At 40.9% G+C, this 23,599-nt stretch overlaps 1 protein-coding gene across 6 annotated transcripts in view; it reads right to left on the reverse strand.

The window, feature by feature from the left end:
• LOC119134463 (signal-induced proliferation-associated 1-like protein 2) overlaps positions 1 to 23,599 on the reverse strand; it is a 62,034-nt gene that overhangs the window by 22,145 nt on the left and 16,290 nt on the right. For 5 of the 6 annotated variants that reach the window (XM_037271145.1, XM_037271143.1, XM_037271149.1 and 2 more), the window contains exons 2-9: positions 13,816 to 15,573; positions 10,968 to 11,101; positions 8,911 to 9,099; positions 5,472 to 5,646; positions 5,201 to 5,304; positions 4,280 to 4,437; positions 3,211 to 3,787; positions 382 to 656 (exon numbers count right to left, since the gene is read on the reverse strand). In XM_037271145.1, the coding sequence (XP_037127040.1) occupies positions 382 to 656; positions 3,211 to 3,787; positions 4,280 to 4,437; positions 5,201 to 5,304; positions 5,472 to 5,646; positions 8,911 to 9,099; positions 10,968 to 11,101; positions 13,816 to 15,316 (3,113 nt within the window). In that variant the 5' untranslated portion in view covers positions 15,317 to 15,573. Of the gene's footprint in view, positions 1 to 381; positions 657 to 3,210; positions 3,788 to 4,279; positions 4,438 to 5,200; positions 5,305 to 5,471; positions 5,647 to 8,910; positions 9,100 to 10,967; positions 11,102 to 13,815; positions 15,574 to 21,360; positions 21,381 to 23,599 lie in introns of those variants that run through there. The other variant, XM_037271146.1, reaches the window with a different exon arrangement.

Here is a 23,599-nt window from a genome sequence, read left to right on the forward strand (position 1 = left end):
ATCACATCATCTGAAATATGTTCCTCTTTCTGGAAAAATGGCATCTCGCCACGGGTGAATGTTCCCAAAAACCCAGCCCCTCCCACTCTAATTGCTAAAGTGAACAATGGGGGAGGACAGAAATAAAAGCAATCTGCAAAAGTGAACCATAGCGGCAAGACTTGAGGGATTAATCTAAATGATCTCATTATTAGCCTGAAATGCTGATTGTGAGTGTATTGTTGTACAGGTGCCTCAACAAACAAAGACTCTGCGGGGAAGCAGCTGTCAACATCTAGTAAAAAAACAAGGGAGTATATTTCTCTCCACTAATTATCTCAAATATGGGAGGAAATATCAAGTTAACACAAAAACATGAGAATGAAAAGTTGCATTTCTTACCTTCGAGGGGTCCCATCTTCATATGGTTGGATGATAACCACCTTGACAGCCACAGAGGTGCGCAGAAGGTCAATCATCTGCTCGTGGGTGAGGGTGGCCACAGCCACCTTGCAGATCTCAACCAGACGGCTGCCCTGTCTCAAGCCCGCCTTCCAAGCAAAGCCAAAGGGCTCGACATCAGCCACGATCCCCTCAAAGTTGACGTGGAAACCCAGCTGGCCCAGGCCGTTGCGGCGTAAAGTCATCTCTATGGTTTCACAGCCTCTGGTCGTGATCTTAAACAGGAATAAAAGTCAGTCTGTTAATCATGTGCAATATGACGACAGTTATCTACATCTGAATATAAGAGCAATTATCTGATTGCAATGACTCTGTTTAGAGAGAATGGTGTATGACGTTACATTGATTTGGATTCATTTCATAATTGTATGCTATCAATAACGCAAAAAAATTCCAGTTGTTAACACGAACGGCCTTAAAACAAAAGCAATTCCATTTCAGTATCATTATAGACGTACAAAAAAAAAAGGTCACATATAAAATCACACCATCTATTTTTAACTTGACAACATAATTCGACCAAGCTATTTGGAGGTCTCACTCGAGCGTGAGTGCACTGCGTTGCTGGATACTTTCCCAAAAGTGTTTTCTGTAGAAGCACTGGAGAAGAAATCACACCGCACTCAATGAGCTTTAATCACTGGTCAGATTAGTTGTGGTTGACTGGCTCTATAAACCTCAGAGTGGCAGCTGGCTTCAGGGACACATTAACTCAGACTTTGGCCTGTCAACACTTGACCAGATTCTCACACTCGCAGAAATCCTACCCTGCTGTGCGAGTTGAGCCCAGACAACCATAGTGGACCACAACAGATCAACTGGTGTTCACTAAGTGAGACGCAGAATTAGTTTTGTGGATTCACTCGTTTGTTAATCACCCCATTTCCCTTTTAGATAACAGTCTAAAGAAAAATATGAATGAGGAGTTTATGAAACACAAAAACTAAGGGAAGACTGAGAAACTTGATTCCCAAACTAAGCTGATATTCTGCAAAAACTAAGTGGGAAAAAAAAATGAAAATATGAATTTCTAAAACTCGCTGAGAGGATTTTACGAAATACAATACTAAAGGAAGACTGAGAAACCTGATTCCCAAACAAAGCTAATATTCTGCAAAAACTAAGTGGGGAAGAAAAAATACAATATGAAGTGCTTTTTCCTGCACATCAGGGGACACAAATTTGTGATCAAGTTTTTTTACACTTGACTGTTTAAAAAATGAGTAACAGCCTGAAGTATAGTTAAAAATGTCAAAACCTTTCTTGTAAGAAAAAAAAAATTAAGAAGCTTGATGAAGTCATGTAAAGTTCTGTTTCACATTGTTCAGCAGTACTATTTGAAGATAAATGTTGACGTTAGCATCAATAGGTACGCTTTCATACCAAGAATTCTCCCTAGTGTCAGTCAATTAGTTTCATTGTGATGTGCCGTGTGACCCGAGATTAAACCATAAAATAATCACAAAGACTATACATGATGAATAAAATTTTGTGACCAAAAAAGAACGATTTAGATTACAACTCAGCAGAGGAGATTAAAATGTTATAACCCCTACAATCCAATTCCATGCAGATTTAGCACACCAATATGGACCAAATATTGAAAATATCAAAAAATAAATGCTCTACTCACTCTTATATATATATTTTTTATCCGTGCACACACTGAAAAGTCAAAAGAAAAGGACCACACATAGGACAGTGATGACTTGTTCAATAAAATCCAAACATGGGGGCCCCCGAGCTCACTGACACCCTGGAGAGCAGGATGTTATCACAAAGCTTTTAGTGGTGTTCTCACACAGGCTGCACAGGCCAATCTAGTACTTGCTTCACAATACATCACTTACTCTTCTGTCTGGAAACCATTCAAATGAAAACGGAATTGGATGAAGTTCCAGGACAAAAGACTGACACCTTCTGGATTGATGGGCAGGGTCACCAGTGATGCACATTTTATAAGGCAAGCACAGATTGCCACGAGCATCTAGTACTTATTATCTTTTGTGCAAGAGCTGGCAGAAATCCCACGGGCAAATGTGAGAGAGATTAGCATGGGCAATGAGGAGGAGATGGATGTCCTTTGGCTAATCACAAATGCTAATATGGCCTTCTCTGTTCTTTCATGTCATGAATGTACTGACGAAGGTGACTACTTTGTAGAATTTTGGAATCTTCTGAGACATTTACATTATGCCAAATCATTGTCCTTGGGCTGCATATATTTTTTTTGGAACTGCGCTATTGTTCCAATATTAGGATATAGAATGTTAGTTTTTCAGACCCAATAGCTGTGACTTTATTTCCTCCCCAAAAACTGGATTGTATTCTCTTGGATGCATCCCTCATGACATCAATCGAAAAAATTGCCCCAAATCTCATGAATGTTGATCGTCAATTCCATTCAATAATGTATTTTTTCCCGCTAATGGTTTTACTAAAGTGAGAGCAACACATCTAAATATGTGACCTACTTAATGGGCACCCACGCTGACTGTGAGTGATAACTTTGAGCCCAAAATAACTAGGAGGGTTAAAATCCTCTTGGGGCTCTTCATTTTGGAGCCGGACCCTTTACAAATCAAAGGTGAGACTACAGTGTTAGCAATAAAATTCATAAATGGATGGTTGACTCAGTGGAATGAGACGGAGGAAAGGGGGTTATGGGAAATATTAGTTTACCTCGTTAGTATCGAGGATGCAGTATGGAAGGAATACAATGACTTTAAAATGAAAGAATTATTGCAATTGAGACTTTGAAGCATTTACCTCCAATCTTTGCACCATCTCTCGGATATCTTCTCCACAGTTGTCATGAGCAGACAACATGACACACTCCCCGCGCTCATAGAAGATCTTTATACTCATAATCCCTGAGGTCCATCCAATGACATCGCGACAAGAACAATTGAATACCACATTTTTGGATTCCTCCTCAATGAGCACAATGAACTCGTTGGATATGCCGAGCAAGCAGTCCACATCCGCTGATTGGCCGAAGTCCCGAGCCCGAACGCTCCAAGTGATGGCTCCAACGCTGAAGACATGTGCATCCTTCCTAGGTTTCACTTTCTCCTTCTTCTTGGCGCCGAGGTTAATGAAGCTGAATTTGACAGCGGAGTCAATGGTAGCAGTGCTAACAAAGTTTTCCGCGAGGTCCTTTAGGTACTCCTGCCGCGTACGGGTCGCCATGGCTCGGAACTTCTCGGACTTATGCGCTGCATTTTCTCCATTTATGACTTTGGCAAGCAGGAAGTCCCTAAAAACTGCAGACTTTGGAAAGGTCACAGACTTTGGAATCGGGGGGCCGAACGGAGGCACGTCTTTTGACCTGGACACGGCGACACTGGAAGACAAAATGAAATACTATAACTGAGCGGCTCATAGTATAAAAGACAGCTATTAGAAATGATAAAATACTGCTCATTTTAATCTTGCTCTGTCAAAGGCTGAGGTTTATGTCAACACTAGAAATACTCAGGGAGAAATTTCAAAGTCATAATTTCCAGGTGTCGTGATAATAACTGTATCATTACTGTGCAGATCAAAAGACTCACTCGTTATTCTTCTACTGTCAAGTAGCCACGGCAGAAAACAGAACAATTAGTTGAACATGATCATTATTCTTCCAAATTAATAGCCGTGAAAAAGGTGGCACAAAGACATTTATGTGAAGCCAATCAAAAGATAAATGTACCCACTTTGCCTTGAGGATATTTAATTGCCTCTCATTCCAGAGTACTATGGCTGCAATACTTGTCGATTTGACACGTTGCCACACATACTGCTTTCATAGATAGCTTTCAAGGAAGCTCTCAGGCAGGCTTGTTTTATTTACCTGTAGCAGACATTATCAGTGCAGGGATTGTGGACTTTGACGATGACAAACACATGCTGGAAATGGGAACGGATGCTCTTTGGAGTAAAAGGAAGGGCCCCGGGCTCCTGGAACACTATGGTGACGATGTCATTGCCAATATGCCTTTTCCGCAATAACTAAAGACAAGATAGGAACAGCAGTTTAATACAAGAAGGGGAAAAAAATGACAATCGTTGTTTTTGTATTTAATGATCCTCAAATGACTTCAGGTTCTTTTAAACTTAGAGTATGAGGTTGTTCACTAATGTAAAAGTTCAGTAAATTCAGGCCTAGAGAACATCAAACCCCAACCTACTTCAAACAGCCTCTTTTGTTCAATTGTGTACTGATTCTGTATTTTCAGGATTAAGCAAATTTAAATCAAGCTAATATTTAGGTTGGTGAGGTGAATGTGAGCGGATGAGAGTAAAATCTATTTGTCCTGCTGTAAGTTTATTGAGGTTTAAATTAAGTGACATAACTTGGTAATATAAAATAAGAGATACAAATCACAAATGGGTCTCTGTTTATTAATGTCAACACAACAAAAGGTGTGTAAAAACACAACTATTGGACCCTTATGATGGCAGATTTATGGCACCAATGGTTGTCAAGCAACGGCTACAATCATTTAATTTCACTTGTTAGGATAGACAGGCAGGTCCTGCCCCTGGGGATGCATTGATTAAAATCCTACTATGAGGTACCGTTGCCATGGCAATGCTCGGAGTTTCAACTGATGGGTTGTTACTGTGGCAAAATGATCTCGTCGAGGCGCGGGGGGCAACTGGCAGGAGTCAAGAATGAGGCTATCCAAATATGAAGCTGCTTAGAGACTACAGTCCATCGCAAAGTGGTTTACCATACGGACTCGAAATTGATGCTTGCGAAATTGCTGACCTGTTGTCTGTTGTTGGGTGTGTAGGGGAGCATGGTGGATACATGAAACATCAGCTCGTAGTCTTTATAGGTGGTGTAGAGAGAATGTGTGCCTGTGGAATCAGCTGGAACAACAAAAACAACCCAGTCTTAGATTCGTGGGAAAATTTGAATTGCATTCACAATAGAAATGGGAATTAGAGCATTAGGGTGAAAAGGAGACAGTTATAATTATTCATCCATTGCTCTTCATATGTACCGTCAGTTTACACCGTCCAATAATTTATCTTACTTTTGTTATCTAGTTGCGCTCTGTACTTGGTGAAGCCTTTGAGGCGAACTCTCTGGCCCAAAAGATCCAAGAACTCCTCCAGTGCTGGTCCGGCGCTCTCGTTGTTGTACATCTCTTCTTCTGTGCTTTGGCCGGCCTTACAATAAAGTACGCCAACCTTGTGCTGGAAACTTAGCTGGAAAGAGAGACATCAACACACGCACGTACTCAGTAAGTATAATTTCCTGTTGGAGCTGCGTAGCATACAAAACACTTGTGCAGACTGCGTGATGCACTCAAAATGCCGAGAGTGGCCACTCGTCACATCACAGCTAAGGCGATCGCTTTCATAACCTTTTCTAAGAAAGAGCTGAACTTATTTTGTAAAAGTAGAGCTATAACATCACATGGGCCCCCATAGGTACTATGTGCACAATAACAAACAGTGAATTTTTGAATTAAACCATGAAATGCAAACTAAACTGTCATGGCTTTCAAGTTATGCAATTAATTCCGCTTGAAAACCTTTGTTTTGACAAATATTATAATTGTGATTGTAATGATCTTAATTATTAGAATACTGTTTGACTAAAGCAAAGTCTAGCTGACAGTCAAAATATAATACTCCACTTTTGTTTTGCTTTGTTTTTACTGCGGGTATTATTACTGGCCAGGTCAAAATGACATGCGGAGCCTCCTCCACCACCATCATCAATCTTTAACGGCTCACTGCTCCTTGAACCTGACCAAAACAAAGAGTCAAAGGGGAAATAATAAATGGCCGCCTGACTCAGTATTTTGCTACCTGTTGCCCGTATTCTCCCTTTAAAGGCATCTTCTTGAACTTGACCCAGGGTCAATACATCTATACAGAAAAAATGGGTTTCTGTGGATGTGAAAAGTAACGGCAACAAAGTCGAATAGCTTTTCTCCTCGGTTACAGGTCATCAGCTCCTGGTGTACTGCTGACACTGTTGTCATGGTGACTTTCTCTATCAGGCAATCTGCTGTGCACTAAAGTGGCAGCACTGACAGAAGGCTATTATACCATGTCAAGCAGTGGCAATGGCAAAATGAGGTTCCTTCCTTTGAAAAAAAATATATCTATTGGGATCACATCACCTTTTACTCTTGTTAAGACATTGGCCAGTGGCAAGGACAATTACGTTGGCCTGGTGGGAAATGGTCAGTGCTTGAAAAGTGCAAACACATAAATGCATTAGTCAGGCTCCTGGGATATAGCTTCCAAGAGATTTATCTGAAGTAGTTTCAACTCATGAAAAACTGCAGACAAAATAATCTCCCTCAACCAAAATATAGAAAAAAAAATTATTCTATTAATATCCATGATGGCAAGTGATTGATTTTCTTAAGCAAGAGAAGTGACTGAAAGAGTAGCCTCAATAGTGTTGTTGAGCCCGTGAACAAATCATATCTCAACCTGAAAGAAATCTTACAATGCAATTACTATTGACTTCTCGGGCTTGCCCACTTAAGTATCAAATAATCAATGTAAACCATGTTTTTGATAAAAATTTAATTTGACATGACTTTTATTTGTGGTTCAAATAATAAGAGTTCTGGTTAAGATACGAATTGAAGACGATGGCAGTAAATGAATAATCACTGTAACATCTGTCCTTATCAAAATTAAATGTACAATGTTAGAGATAATGTAACAGGGATGGTAAAAGAAAGAGGTTTGTCATTTTCCAGATGGGAGCAACAGATATTTTATATTTTACATGAGCAGTTTACTTAAGAATGTAATTTATGATATATAATCTCAAATCATATCCCAAAATATCTAACAGGCTAATGCGTTTGCCAGTTCATCTGCACACATGTAAAGTACATTTACGCTTTTATCTCCTTTTCCATCCTGGCAACCCAACATATTGCTTTGAGGGATTTTCTCTCAGCACAACTGATCATGTAAATACTGAAGACCTTCTCTCACTAGCCATGCAAACACACAATTTAATCTGATAGACATAGAAAACATGCACAAAAAAAAAAATGTTGGACTCCTTCCTGTCACATTGTTGAGGTGCTGAAAATCCAGTTTGCTCGCCTTATCAACATTTACACAGCAACAATAATTTTAATCAAACCAGGAATGCATATAAATAAAAATTCTCAAATGTAAAAGTGGTCATAATTAAACATCTTTCAACAAAGTAAAGCCGTGATTATAAGCAAAACTATTATTTTTTTAATTACATTTAATTCGCCTTAGAGGGATATCTTGACTCTTTCTGTTTACAATGTGGGGGGAAAAATCTTGATATATCAGAGGGAATGCTCATTCACATTTTAAGAGGCTGTCCCCTGACATTTGGACAGAAAGCTAAATGCTAACAAATGTAATTACGCCGATAAGTAGCCATATCTCTCATAGGCAGACAACCAAGTGCAATGCTGCTTAATCCCTGCACAATTCTTCCTGTCCATCGTGTCTAACCATGTTGTTATCTTGAAATGACCACTCGCATATTGATAACATCAGGTATCATCCTGCACTATTCAAAAAATAAATCCCATCACACAGGTTAGGAAATATGTAACTAATTCAAATTGTGTCATTAGGATTTAAATTGATGGGGGGGCTTGATTTTTCACCACTTTGAGCTACAAAACTGGGTGACTTTTTCAACCATTCAAATCTAGCTGGGGATTTCAACAACACTCTTTTCTATGGTGTATCAAATTTACAAGACATTGTTTTGCTTTACATGGCCTTTAACGACGGAATCAGATGAATATAATATTGACAGGTGATGTGAAATATAATGCTAAACATTGTCGGCTCAATATGGTCGAAAGTGCAAGTGGTTTGCGACCCATACGCCTGTGTCAGCGGAAACATTTTTAAATGTCTTAATAGGCAGATCCTCAGCGTCCTCACCTACGACACATTTTAGTACATTGCGTGTACATTACAGGTGTCAAACTCAAGGGCCGGGGGCCAGATACGGCCCGCCACGTCATTGTATGTGGCCCGCGAAGACAAATTGTGCATCAAATTCGTGTCATTACTAGAATTGCAAATTGTCTTCACTTTTCATAATATCTTTTTTTTTTAATATTTGACCAGTTTTTACTCGTCTGATTTGAAAACGAGTTATTTGTCAGTTTGTTTTGTAGCTTTTACTGTATATAATATGCTCATACATTTATTTGGGTTGACAGTCACAATGGCCCTCCGAAAGAAGCTATGACTACAATGCGGCCCGTGAAAAAAAACGAGTTTGACACCCCTGGTGTACATCGTGTAGCTTTTCTGTCCTTTTGAGTTGAATATAGTTCAGCAGACCCATTACTTCAGCTTCTGTCCAATGGCTTTAATGTTCTGTTATGACATTCCATGCCAACGTTGTTAATAATGAATGCGGAGGTACTCCCAAAATGAGAGTTAACATCCGACTGCTTAAACGGCAACTAAAAAGTCTGCACTTACTCCTTGTTCATCCAATTTGAGCAGTTGCTCCGGTACTTTAGGGGAGTTGATTGCCAGCCTCAAGCATTGGATATTTAGCTCTGGGATTACATATTCAAGCACTTCCTTAAGTGGCAAGCCACGGGCCGTCCCATGTCGTGCTGTGGATGGGATTGCATCTTCCAGAATGGCTCCTCGAAGGGTAGTCAGCTGTCAGGATACAAATGGAAAAAGTTCAACAATTACACTTTGTTTCATGTAATGCTTACAAATTTGTCACAACATCGGGTACACATTTTGACAGTGTGAATCAAAATTGAATTGTTTTGTTGGCTGGATTTTTGTGTGGTATCTCTATATCCCTGCACAGGTGTACTTAAAGTTTTGGCCTGAAACGTAATAGGGTTAGGTCACTGTGTGCGCTCCTTCCATGTAGGTCAGCAAGTCTGGAACACAATGATTTGATGATGGCTTGAAACATTTTGTACCGACGTCAAAATGGGTAGGCTCGTGCTTGCTGTTGCGAACCCCAGTTCTAATACAATTTCATTTTATGCCGTGCTATTCAGGGCAATGGCTTATTACAGCTCCAATGGGCAGCATTAACATCTCCCATTGTAAATAATTAAAATAGTCTAACTGAACAGTAGATGCTAAGTGGTATTTTAGTGTTACGATCATTAATGTGCCGGTAATGGTTGAAGCAAACAGCTTTAAAACACACCACCGATAACGATGTGTTGCTGTTTGGAGGATTACAGACACGTTTACACCTATGAATCCCCGCTCCTATCTGCACGGCCTGCGGATTTAGATGTCAGCAGTCAAGAGAGGGGTATGCTATGCTGAAAAGCAGATTACTTTAACAGCAAGCCAGAGTGGGACACAGAGGAAAAGAGCGCTGGGGCTTAATGATAGGCGCCCATGCAAATAGACGCTCCACTGGTTCGGGAGTTAAAAGTGCGTGCAACATGCAGGGTTCGCATGACCCAGATACATTGCTTTATCAAGGGAGTGTCGCCCAAACCTAAGAAGGGTATGAGATATCAGTGACATTTCTTTGCCTCACACATCTGTTGGACCTGAATTATTCATTGCCTGAGACCACCAAGCATCTATCAATGAGAGGGTTCCTCTGCCATCAAGGGACCATGAGAAGAAGCATTTCAGTTTGTGGATTAATAATGTTGTATAGGTGAAGGAGCACGTGCAAGGACAGTGGCAATGAAACAGCAAGACTGAACAATTCAGCCAAGACTGGCAAAGAACCATTTGGGTCTTTAATGTAGATTTGGGGAGCGTGAGCTTCCACTTCTTTTCATGACCAATGAAGCGTTTCTGCACACTTACGGACTTGTCACAAAGGAAGTGGCTATAACTCACAAAGGGTGTTTGGCAAGACATGTTTAGCATGGCAACAACAAGGCTCAGGCCAGAGACCTGTTGTTTACTATCAATAATCAATAACACCCCTAAATGAAAACAATTCTACTTTTTATTATATTTGATATGAAGTGGCCATCTTATCAATCGATTAAAATGAACAGGAATAGGTAATCATTAAACCAAAAACTTCTTATGAAACTGACCATTTCCTTGTAAAGTGAGATAAATCCTCCATTTGTTTATAACATTGTAGAGTAAATGTAGCAAAACAATTTTGCTCAAATTAAATCGATAACCATCATTAAACAAAACCTTGGGCAAAATGTCAGAACAGTAAAATGTCCTCTAAAGTACAGCGGGATGAATGCAATTTCACTATCTCCAGTTGAGGTAGAAGAGCAACAGTGTTTATTCAATACAAAATACATTGTATTCACTGTTGAACAAAACAGTGTCATTCTCTCTCCCTGTCTGAGCAGACGTTTCATTTTATCTGAGAACAGCCTTGTAACTGCCTGAATGACCTCAGTGACTCAAACATGTTGTGCTCAAGGCAACATAACATTTAAAAAAATGTCACTACTTTATCAGGAAATGCAGTAGGTATCTCTGCCATGTATTTGTAAAAGTTCCCGTCCAATTTATAACATGAGGTTGTACGAAAAGAGCAATTATCAGAGCGTTATGTTTACCTGACTGGTTCTGAAGGTGACTCGATAGTTGTACTGCATTCCATCTTTCTCCTTGCCGTCATCCAGACGCTCCCTGCGGACGCTGACTGCCACAGGTCCCAGATGGTCGTCTACACCAAAATAGTTTTGGTGCTCTGGAGACACATTTAAAAGAGTACCAAATGAATCTCTCAGTGTTGGCATGTTTTCCAGACCTTTCTCAAGGTTCTAAGAAGACTTCTTTGGCAAGTGATCAAAAAGATAAAACCAGTATTTGCTTTGACAAAAAAACTTCAAAAGTCAAGTTTTGACAGATTGAAGTGCGCAGAGGAAATGATCCAAAACGTTCCAATTGATTCACTCAAAATTAGAATACAGGAGCTCTTGGATTAAATACATGGAAAATACAGAATTTCCATTCACCTGGTGGAACTCATCACCAGCAACAAACTGTATTCTCATGTTGGATATGGATGGATTTTCTATTCAGATAGTAAGAGCTTAGTGTGTGCAGGTTCTATTATTGTTTTTACATCTGGACTTGATGAATTTATGATCCCGTATCAAGCATACCCATATGAGATGAAGTCAGAGAATAGTGAAGATTCTTTGGGCTATTCTCACGATAAGGTTGCTGCAGATGGTTTAAATATTGCGTCCATGTCCATGCATCTTAAATGCACACCTCTCTTATGAGCAAATCATATTTAATCATAAAATAAATTTACTGAGTCAAGGTAAGACATAGCTACCCATGTGAGTAATGCATGACATGTTAGGGATAGTGAACTGAGGGGGCGGCATGCTCGGTTTGGTCGAAGGCCAAAACGCAACTGAAAACTGATGGTGTCAACCGCAGCGGAAAGTTTTATTGTCAACACTTTTTGCTTAACGTGTCACTTGGCGTTGACAAAATGCCAAAGGTTACCAAATAGATAGCTTGGGTTGTCATGTCAAATAACACATCAAATTTGTCTTCCAGCCACCTTGCAATACATAGCCATTTCAACCCTCTGCAAGCTCTAACATCAAAAAATCACTTTTGTTTTTACATGTATTTACTTGGTGCGAAGTATTGAGTCCCTTTAGTTTAACGACTCCCAATATACATGCTGTGACTATTAGCAAGTCCTGGCCTTTGGCGATGGATAAACACTGTTCATTAGTGCAGTCTTGAGGAACAACACCCCTGCTGATGATGCAAATATGGCTTTAAGCAATCAGTGAGATCAATGTCCAACAGGCCAAGCTGATGGAAGCATTCACGTCATGCTTGAGTGAGTGTGCGTCTTTGTGCATGTGTGTGTGTATCTGAGGTGATGATAGACTTGTCTCGCCAGTTAAACACCTCATAAAAAGGCTACATTCGCAAACTGTGCAAAGGCATCATCTTTACAAAAAGAGATGAGCAAGAAAAGCAATCTGACAACTGAACATGCTACTTCAGCTAGATACGCTATACGTGGTGACCTGTGTTACCCGAAAGGTTAAGCACTTTCAACACAACCATTTCATGGGAGAGTGAGTGACGGGAGGGAGTCTTTCAGAGTCAATGATTAGCCGATGACGTTCAATGGTACATCTAAACAATAATTGTGCCAGAAGGGCTTTGAGTGACGTTACAAACTGACAGCTTTATTTAAAGATGGGTATTTTTTTTGTGGACATTCAGGCATCTGCCAATGTTAAAAGGTGAAGCAGCTGTTTTCTGTGTGGCCTAAGGTTGGGAAATTCAATCTGCTGAGAGCAGCCAATCCCAAGACAGTAGGGAAACAGATATGTATGGATATAATGATGTGACGGGTTGGGCTGGCATGAGTATTTACAGCCATGCTCACAGGTGGTTTAATGGGGAGACCTTGGCATGGTTTTGCTGACCCCGACGTTTTATAAGAACGGTCCTCACACCCCGACTGCCCCCCATGGAGAACAGCTGCAACACAGCCTCTCGCTCACTTCTTACTTCACACATGACCAATCACAGCTTCTCACCAAAGTTGGGCGCAATATCCAGAGAGGACATGACCGCTTGTCTCTTAAGTAAGAGAAACATACACTCTTGTACCAAGCACAAGCCACCTATTGTTCTAGCCCGAATATCATCTGGTCCTGTAGCAACAAATAACTGGGATGTTAAGACATCTGATATGATGAGCTGAGGCTATTCCATTGGGAAACTTGCTTTCCCACTGTACTTTTTTTAAAGAAGGAAATATATATTCCAAGGAGTCATTTATTTTCAATGCATAGCACAGTCTGCGGCCACCATTTTTACCTCACTGTTAATCGGACAAGCTACCCTCAAAAAGTTGACTTTTTACCTAATTCTACCTTTATGTTTTTGATGCAATTATTTGATCAAAAAACAAAATTTAATCGGGTAATGCTCCAAAGACCATATTTTCCGCACTATAAGGCGCACCGGATTATGAGGCGCACCTTCAATGAAAGGCCCATTTTAAAACTTTGTCCACATATAAGGCACATAGAATAAATAACACAACGTTGCTCAAACGTAAATGCAATCACAATATAGTAACACTCGAAACAGTGAAAACAATAACAATATATCAATAACTCAACGTTGCTCAAACGTTAATATCACACAACACACAAAATAAACACGTAAAGCTTACTTTAATAAATTAGTCCTCATCCACAAATCCAATCCATATATAAGGCGCACTGGATTATAAGGCGCACTGTCGGCTTTTGAGAAAATTGGAGGTTTTTAGGTGCACCTTATAGTGCGGAAAATACGGTACTCAATTTAACACAGTAAAACCTAGATTGAGTGAAGCACTTGCCAAAGGCCATCTGGTAAAATAATAGACGGATAGCACAACTGGCAGACAAACAGATTTCTTACCTTTTCCATAGAAGAACTTGTGGTAGTAGTAAGCACCAAGGTCAATGTGCTCAATGATGTAGCGTTTGACCTTCTCCCTATGGATGGGCTGGCTTTCTCGAGGGACCTCCAAGACAGAGACGCCAGCATTGGTGCAGTGAGAGCTTAGCGAGGATTCAAAGGAGCAGCTCTCCGACAGTCCGCTGTAGTTGGCACTGTTGGCTCTGGAAAGTGAAATCTTTCTCTCGCCTTCACCGCCGATCTCGTTGCGAAAGTGCGGGCAGCCCAACACCAGGTTATTACTCTTTCCGTCCCCGTCATCAGCATCCAAGTTCTCCTTTGGATTCAAGTCTTCCCTACTTCCTAGTGGTGATTCAAAGAAGGCAGAATTTCCACTACCGCATCCCATTACTCCAGCATCTGGTCCAGGTCCCGGTAGAGCACTGGCTCCAATGCCGGACAAGCCCCCAGCTGAAGCAGCTGAAGCTCCAGTAGTGATGTTCTTCCTCTGGCTCAAGTTAGCTCGGCTAGCAACCGCTTCACTGATGTTAAAAAGCACGCTCTGAACATCATAATGGGCAAAGCATTTTTGAAAACTGAGAGGTCTTCGATCATCCTCCAGAGAGAGTCTCAAAGCGTCGCTTTCGCTTTTAATTGTCCGCAATTTCCTGAACAAAGATGTTTCAGATGACTCTGACTTTAGACGCCTCATGAAGGACTTCTCCCTTTCTCTGCTATAGAGGAGAGCGCTATCTATATAGTCGTAGCCTGGAATGGTGACAAACTCCCCTCTGGCTATCTGGGCTGCTGTCTGTAAGCTGGGGGAGAGGGAGGCATCACAGCGCAACAACTCGGGAAAACCCTGGGGTGGTACACTGCGGTGGTCCAAGGTATCTACTCTGTAGCCCCTGAGCATGGTGAAAAAGCCATCCCCGCTTAAACCTTGGCGGTCAATCGAGGACGTACTTCCATATTCACGATGTAAAGAGGCCCCGGTGTTTGGATTGACTGCTGTCTGGTCCACTACGTCTTCGGAATCAATATCGCTGATTGTGACATCACTGTTGCTGCGTTGTCGAATAGGGTGAAGGCCTTTCAATGGTGAGTGGCTGAGGAGGTCACTCAATGAATACTTTGCATCAGAGTAGTCGACCTCCAAACAGTCTGGTTCTTCTTGCGCATGTACATCCACAGTATGGTCCTGCTGGCCGTTCTGGAATACCGGTATCACACTCTGATAGTTTGATGATGGCCGTCCATCCCAACCATCTTTTCTTGGTGGCCATTCTGTTACCCTGGCTCTGACCCCCATTTTAGGCATGGCTGGAGTACCATTGGTTTTGCCCGGTCCTTCAAGTTTGCCTTGCATGTTGGAGCCCGGGGGTCCCATGCTGCCATTGAGGGCTTTGAGTTTCCTGCTAAATACCTCCTCTGACTGCATGCCTCTATGGTATTCCTCTGGGCCTCCCACGACTCCCACAAACTTTGATTTATTATCCGTCACCGGGCTCAAAATACTCATATCTTGTGAACAGACACCTTGAAGAGCAGACTTCTAGGACTCTTCATGATATCACGTGACCTGCTCACTGGTGAGACAAAGAGATGGGATCTTTTTTTTGTGATGCTGTTGTCATACCTTACAAAAGGCCACTGGCACAACTACTAACAACATTTGGATGTGAAGGACACGTGTCTGTGAAGTTCTGAGGCACCGCAGAGTGGAATCTTTTTTCACAGCCTGCCGCCAACGTAGAACGACAGCTGGAAGAGGTTGACCTAAAGTAAAAGGACAGAACCACAGAGTGAAATATTAACACACAGATACCACACCGATTAACTGGGACATTGTTATAAAATCCATTACAAATTTATTTGTATAGTGTACTTTACGTTTTCATGCAAAACATGGGAAAAGTAGATACTATTATGACGTATTTTATACACTGTTAAGTGACGTTGGACAGAATCAGCGGTTGTTTTGGTTTGTGGGAGTCATAGTGTTCACCAAATGTAGCTGATCGGAGGATTTAAGAGGAGTTGGTACAATTATGGCTTGATAACTAAACAGATGTATTGTGTATCAACTTGTCCAATGCCTAACAGATGGTGCTGAAGTGAATTACAGTAACAGGAGGCAGATGTTCAGCTAGATGTTTACATGTACAAATATCTGATGCTGCCTGCAGGATCAAACATGCAAATTATACAGCAGAGATGTTTTTGCATATTAAAACAGTTTTTTTTTTTTTGGTTGACGGAAAATAACAATGGGTTGAATTGGACATGATGAATGTTCATTTTTCATTCATCTTCTGAACCGCTTATCCGCACAAGGCTCTCGGGGTACTGGAGAGCGGAGCCTATCCCAGCAGTCGGGCGGTAGGCGGGGTACACCCTGAACTGGTCGCCAGCTAATTTTATAAACAGAAATATATTATGAGCCAAAATTCCTGATGTCATTCTACTAGCATAAACTCTCTAGGCAAGTTTATTCTATCACTCCCCTCTCAGCTAACTAAAAAGATAAACACAGGAACAATATTGACATCTGTATCCAACAGTTTCATAAATAGTAAATGGGTATAATTACATTGTGCTTCTCTCTTTCAATACTATTTGCCAGCTCATTTATGTGTGCTTATCCTGTTCAGGGGTGTGGGGGTTGGAGCCCATCCCAGGCAATTGCAGGCAATTGTGAATACAGTCAGTTTTATAGGCAAAAATGACAATTCACTCTATTACTGACAGCCTGACACAATTGCAATTCCCATAGATCAATTTTAACAAACCAGGCTTACTCAAATGTGCCCAAAAAATCGATAGTGTTTCTGACGTCACTTGGCCCGAAATCTCCCTTGTTAATGTTTCTAGAGAAGAACAGTTTGTTGATGCACAATTTAAAAAAAAAAAAAACTTGTGTTATTAAATGAATGTGGTTTTTTTTCTCTTGTGTATCCATCTTGTTTCTTTGTGATATATGAAATGGGGCTTTGCTTAAAGCGAGTCCACAGGCCTCAAACTTTGCTCTTTCTATTGTTTTTGTTTTTCTGTCATTTACCAATAAGCAACTTTGAAATGGAAATGTGGGTCAAGTCTAACAGCCATAGACATTTGAGCATGTCTATCTACTTCAACCAAAAATACCGGATGATACCATTTTGACAAAAAATTCTAGAAATTGTCAGTCTTTCTAAAACATGTCACTAAATGTTACCTAACGGCTTGTCTTGCTTTAAACGACTTTGTTTACAAGGACCAAATGGTCGGTGCTATTTAACACAAGCAGTGTGTCATGTGGCAGCAATTTAGAGGGAAAAAAAAGCCTGCTCTGGGAAATATGTCTGTTGAGTGTCGGTAACTGATGAAAGCCAAAATATACTGTATAATAAACAATCCCGAAAACGCTTGGTTAATTTGGGATTAAACTGCTTTTATCGTTTCTCGTCATATAATCATCCAAATTAGATCGTCTTTCACTCCAAAAGCGATAAAGACAGTGCCACAGTCAGCCAGTAATGACACAATTGTACTCGAAAATTAACATATGAAAAAAATAGAACATCAACAGGAGATTCTGTGTACCAAACTCATACTCTCTAACGTACTAATCTAATTTGTACAAATATACAGTTTATAATGAATGCAAATAATCAGCAACAAAAAACAGACCTTGTCAATCTATAATTATTTTCTTGTAGATCAAGGCACCTTGAAAGTGTCTCCTGCTGCTAGTAAATGTGACTTAAAGAACAGAGGAGTCAGCCTCAATAATTTGCCTGCTTCACCTTGTTTATGTTGCCATGAAGGGTCAGGACAGGGTGAGGGGGCTTTTATTTCACGCGGGAGACGAGGCAGCCTAAACCAATGAACATGGTGGTCTGTGTCCCCCTTCCCTCCATTCTATTAAGTTATTTCTCTGTGACATTGATTAATGAACACAGTTGCAGCACGTCTCACAACGTCAACTAATGGAGTGCGTGGCAGGATCCATGGTCAGCAGAATCTATTGTGTGACTTGAAGGTGGCTCTGATGTTCACTGCATAGCGGCAGCGTGTGCTAGGGAGGTGGCCGGTAGGCACGCTACGTTCCTGACAGGCCCTTATTACTGAAGTAATGTACAGTTATTGGAAATGTTTAGGACACAAAGCCTGGCAAACTATGGGGCTGGATGGAGAAATAAGAATAGAAGTGAGGCAAAAGAGGGAAATGCATTGTGGCCTCCTATCTAAACGGTGATGATTACCGTATTTTCCGCACTATAAAGCGCACCGGATTATAAGGCGCACCTTCAATGAGTGGCCCATTTTAAAAGTTTGTCCATATATATGGCGCGCCGGATTACAAGGCGCACCTTCAATGAATGGCCCATTTTAAAACTTTGCCCATATATAAGTCCATATATTTGGACACGCCTGCCGTAGTGGCTCAATATTGGTCCATATATAGGGCGCATCGGATTACAAGGCGCACTGTCGGCTTTTGAGAGAGTTGGAGGTTTTTAGGTGCGCCTTATAGTGCGGAAAATACGGTATGCAGGACTGCGGCCCTCGAGGACCGGACTTGGACATCCCTGGCTGAAAAAGATTTTGACAAGGAGGAAACGTTGCAGTTAAAACGATAAACAGCCATCATTATCACTCTATGATTCCATCATTTAGTTTTGCAGGAGGAAGATAAAAGTTAACAGCCCGACATATTTTTTTGCGTCCTTCCTACTTTAGTAATGATAATGTCAAAAAAGGCAGTAACTAGTCAGATGCAATGTGAATCGAATCATTGCACTTTTGATTATCCATGTTTCAAGCAAAGTGGCTATAAAACCTTCCCCTGAAGAATCCTTAATTTCATTTTTATTCCCTGATGTCAGATAGACATTGTAATAAATTTAGAAGGAGGCTGCAGTACATCTCATCAGCAAAATCTTAAAATAATCCTCCGACATTGTGGCCTTAAAAGTTAGGCATATAACACAGAGTGAAGAAAGTCAATATATTCTCTCCACAATCTTGAGATTAATACTTATCTGTCAGTGATATGCCTTTTTTTTTTGTGCCAGAGCAGAACATAATGTCAGCCAGGTCTGACAAACTCCTTATTAATCACTTTTGCAGTATGACTAAGCAAGAGTAGAAGTCACCCAACCCCAAACTATTTTTTGATAGATTTTTTTTCTTCTTTCTTCATACATTCATCATCACTATTAATTTTTCTTCTTGCTATCTCCAAAATGAATGCATAAATCAACAACTATTCATTATGCAGTTCCACTGAGATTGATATTGCTGATAACAACTGCAAGATAGATTTTGGATCTGAGACATCAAAATGAAGAGGGAGAAATACTAGCATATTTGAAAGATTAATTTTTTGTGAACACCTACTCATTTATATATTGAGCATTCTCCCCAGTCCTTTTTGCCCCAGGATGAAGGTCAAACATGTTTGTTTAGCTCCTACTATGCTGTCGAGCTACTTTGAACCTTGAGGTCATCACAGACCTGTGATCACGACCAATTATGTTTATTAAAGCTATGTGTAATTGAGCAATATTAAACCTGCCTCAGTTCCAACCTGGCAGGAAATAGATGTCCCCAACATGTTTCGACCTCCGGAGGCAGAGGGCAAGTCTTGATGCAATCATCCTTCCCTCCCACAGCCAAATTAGGGTGCAATGTAGGTTAAAGGCCAAGATGATTACACCAATTTTCCACCTCATGGACTTCATCATATAGTGAATCAGGCAGCACTGCAATGGGAAGCGAATTTCCAAGACGAACTGTGCATTTATTATTGGCCTTTGATTGTTTCATGGTGACAGGCTATGGCTAGTCATAAATTTGGATCTGTCACACAATGTTCATCAAGACCTGCCAGGAAGGGGAAAATCCAAGAGTAAAGCAAACAAACCCAAGGGCATGTTGCTTGTGCTTCACTGACCATTTGACTTCTCCATAAAACCACAATTAAAACAATGAGCCACATTCCATGTCACTCCACAGTCGAGTGAGATCACATTTACACCGCAAATGGTGTTTACGTTTTATCCTACTTAGGGGTGATTTAAAAGTCTGTGGTGCGCTCTGTTTTAAGATTTCAACGGAATTAAGACTGTTTAGTAACTTTCAAATAATGAGTCCAAATTAGATGAATGTTTTCGTAAGAGTAAAAATGTGCTTCAACATACTTTGATGACTCTTTCAGACTGTTTGTACTTGATGAACTTGTTTCGGATAATCCTTTTAAAACCATCAGCTATTAGATCAAAGCAGACAAAAGAACCTCCTCGACAGGTAGTACGAGTATGCTAGATGTTTTAAAAAATACACTTCTCGCGGAGTTCACCCCTCTCTCGTCGAGTAAATAGAGTGGCACGTGGCGACTACCATTAGCAATGTGCATTTTTAAAAATGCCACAGGCCTTGCTCTGTCGCCACGCTAGCTGCCCAATTCAAATTGCATTAAGATACTTGCTGAACAGACTGAGAAATCATTGTCAAACATAAGCTCTTCTTTGTGGTGTCCTGAAATATGTAAGTTGTAATGTACTTTTCAGTTTTTCTCATTGCGAGTTTCCTATGTGCAGAATGCGTACTGGGAAAAAAAAAAAATATATATATATAAATATATATAAAAAAATTAAAAAAGTACCGATACTGGTGTCAAAATGTAACAATTACTGAAAAAGCTACTCAAGTTACTGTAATTTGAACTTTGTAAATTTTCATCTGGACTGAGCAGGTACCATGCAGTGGGAAAGGGACATGCCAGCTGGTACCATACGGAACAAATTTTAAGGATCAATATGGCTCTAAAGCCATCAACTGCCACAATCATATCTCAAGACCTCTGCATGTAACAAAAGACTTCAATTCAGAACATATATATTAATTCATGTGTGTCCTTTGTTTTTTATTTGAAATGCCAGCCTTAATATAGGCTATTTAATAAGGAACGGGAAGAGGCAAACTTGTAGGTTATGTAGTGGCCAGATTGTGCTCCAAAATAATCTACGAACTAAGCATTCTGACATGACATCATTTCTTTTGTAATTTGGACATGGCTCACCCACAAATGAGATCATGAGATGGGAAGACAAAAGACTCCTGGAATGTGTGTGTGCAGAATTGGTTGAGCTAAACAGAGGAAGCCAGCAGACGGCAGGCAGAGACATTTTGTTTACGTCGCAGCACATACTGACCTTGGCCGCTACCACGACCGGCAAAGATGAATAAGCAGAAGAGATAAAAAAAAACAAAAGTCAAAGCATACACTGACTGTCTCCTAATTCCCCCAGCGCCTGCTTTCACTATGCACAGTGGGAAATACCCACATTGGCTCATGCCCATTCCCAGGTGCACATGCTTTTGGGAGAACACATCAAACAAACGCCCTAGCCTCCGCAAGAGTCTTTCCCCTTGCATAAGGTTAAAAAAAAACTTTGCACGCTCTGTCTGCATAAAATTCATGGTTTACTTCGGAATCTTGAGGATTAGACAGGAATTTGGAAATTGACGGATGCCGGAATTGAGCTTAAATACTGCCCAAACCCTCGGAAAACTTACTGCAGATGCAACGACTGTGACGGTTGAATACAAGACGCGTGAGGAGGTAGATGTTAGCAACTTACTCCTGTTGACTGCAATGCAATGCCAAGATCACTGAAGAAACCAAAAGGGATCTCGCCACACCTCCTCGGTCGACAGTTGTGCTCGCAAGCATAAAACGTAACAAAAGCCAGCCATTTGTTTTTTCTTCAGCTCTGCGGTCTGGCCTAGTGTTTATTTCAAATAGACCCTATAATGGCGGTAGATGACAGGAACAAGTGTGTGCTTCCTCTGAGTGCTTTTTAGCCAGCAGCCGCTCGAAATCTGGAATGTGCTGGGTTCAGATGAGTCTGAAGCGCATGGGTCACCCGTGATTGGACTCCATTTCATTTGGTTCAAGGAACAGTAAGTATTTAAAGAGCTGAGACTACATTCTCACTGCTCTTTATTCATATAGGACATTTTACAACAGCCAATGAGACAACCTCAACGAAAATGGAAACAGTTTATTTGATTATCTTTGTTTCCTTTTTCAAACGATCAAAAGCCCACAAAATATCTTGGGAAATTTGTTGCCAATTGTACCTGAAGAAGTTGAATCTGTGGCAAGAAAGAGCAACGTTTTCAACATAGACACCTGACAAACAAAGAATGTATGTGCACAAGAGAATGAGGAACAGTCAAGAATTAATTGATTTTCACCTGAACGTAACATGAAATGAGCACACTCGTTACATTTTGTGCACTAAAAGCCTACGGAGCAACAGATGCATCGCACTTTATACTCGCATGACAACAAATACCCACTGGAGACAATTTGCTGGGCAGTGTCACAAGATGATCAAGATTTTGCAGGATTGTAATGTTTTATCTTATGAGACTAGCTTTCCCAACATTGTTTATGTACCTGTCATGGACTCGTACAACCAGTTACCATGTAAACAAAACACTAATTTCAGTTCACAGTGGAAGTCTCGCCCATAATTCATGCAAATTCTCATAGGTTGGACTACTAAGACGGATAAAGCACATGAGTGCATTTAAAAGACAAGTGCTCGTGGGTTTGTCTTCCATATTAGCACAAGAGTGGATGTGAGCAATGGGGAGTGTCAAGCCCCCTCCTGGACTGATTGAAAAAGATAGTCTCCTGTCCACTTGGCCGGCCAGCTGGCTAACTGCCCAGCGCCTGCCAGGCAGCACATTGCCATTGTTCTATAGTTGTTTCAGTGGGAGCTGGGAATTAAAATAAACAGGACAACAGATTTTGCCTGTTTACTCACAAGAGAACAAAGCATACTGCTGCCACATCAACGAACGTTAATGCCTTAGACTGGTTGATGAAGTCCATAATTCCAACAATAAGCACATGAACTGTTTTTAACGATGGTGAAGTTGAAGTAATTGTTACACGCAGTTGAATGTACCTGTATGTGACAGGTAGCTTTAGTATCACAACTAAATCACACATGCATAGTTTTGGAGTCACTCCCTGTGTATTCAATTCTTGCAGGATTCACTTCCTGTATGTTCACAACAGAAGGAGACCGTGTTCACTTGTGGCTGCTCGAGCAGAGCCCCTTCCTGAAAACAGAAAGCTCTGTGGCCCCACTCCAAAAGGGACCATCTGTCTCATAAAGAGGTGGTGGTGGTGAAGGGGGGGGGGGGGGGGTGGGCACAACAGCCTTCACTCCAATGGGGAGATTGAGAGGGGACATGCAAGTTTTGATGTGGTGGTGGGTCTTCAGAATAAAACCACTATCTATTTCGATCTGCAGACTTCTCCCCTTCTGCTGATCCCCAGCCGCCTGCTGCCCACCCAGCTACTTCCATAATGACAGCCTGTCAGCAATGCACTACCCGGGAAGGTGTGAGAAAGAGAGAGAAACAAGATAGAAAAAAAAAAAATGAGGACACAAATGGTGGGAACGGCAATCTCATTTTGCAAATAGGGCAAACTGTCAACAGATCTGTGGGAAGTTTAATTATTTCTTTAAACACAACACATGTTCATGTTCTATATATTTTTGTTGTTGGTTTGGATACTGCAAATAAATCGGATTTGTTTCATATGCCACTCTTGAGCTGCAAAAGTGGTTGCACTTGCAAGCCAAGTGATGCACAACTGATGAAGCAAATTACCCAGAACTAAACTGCACTGCTCTGGCTGACATGTACTGCACTACCAAAGGGCAACATTGACCACTGGAGGGGCATGAAAAGACAGCATTGTGTGAGCCATCAGATGAACATTAGAACT

This window comes from Syngnathus acus, chromosome 15 (genome assembly GCF_901709675.1).
Source record: "Syngnathus acus chromosome 15, fSynAcu1.2, whole genome shotgun sequence".
In the NCBI taxonomy this organism is placed as follows: Eukaryota; Metazoa; Chordata; class Actinopteri; order Syngnathiformes; family Syngnathidae; genus Syngnathus; species Syngnathus acus.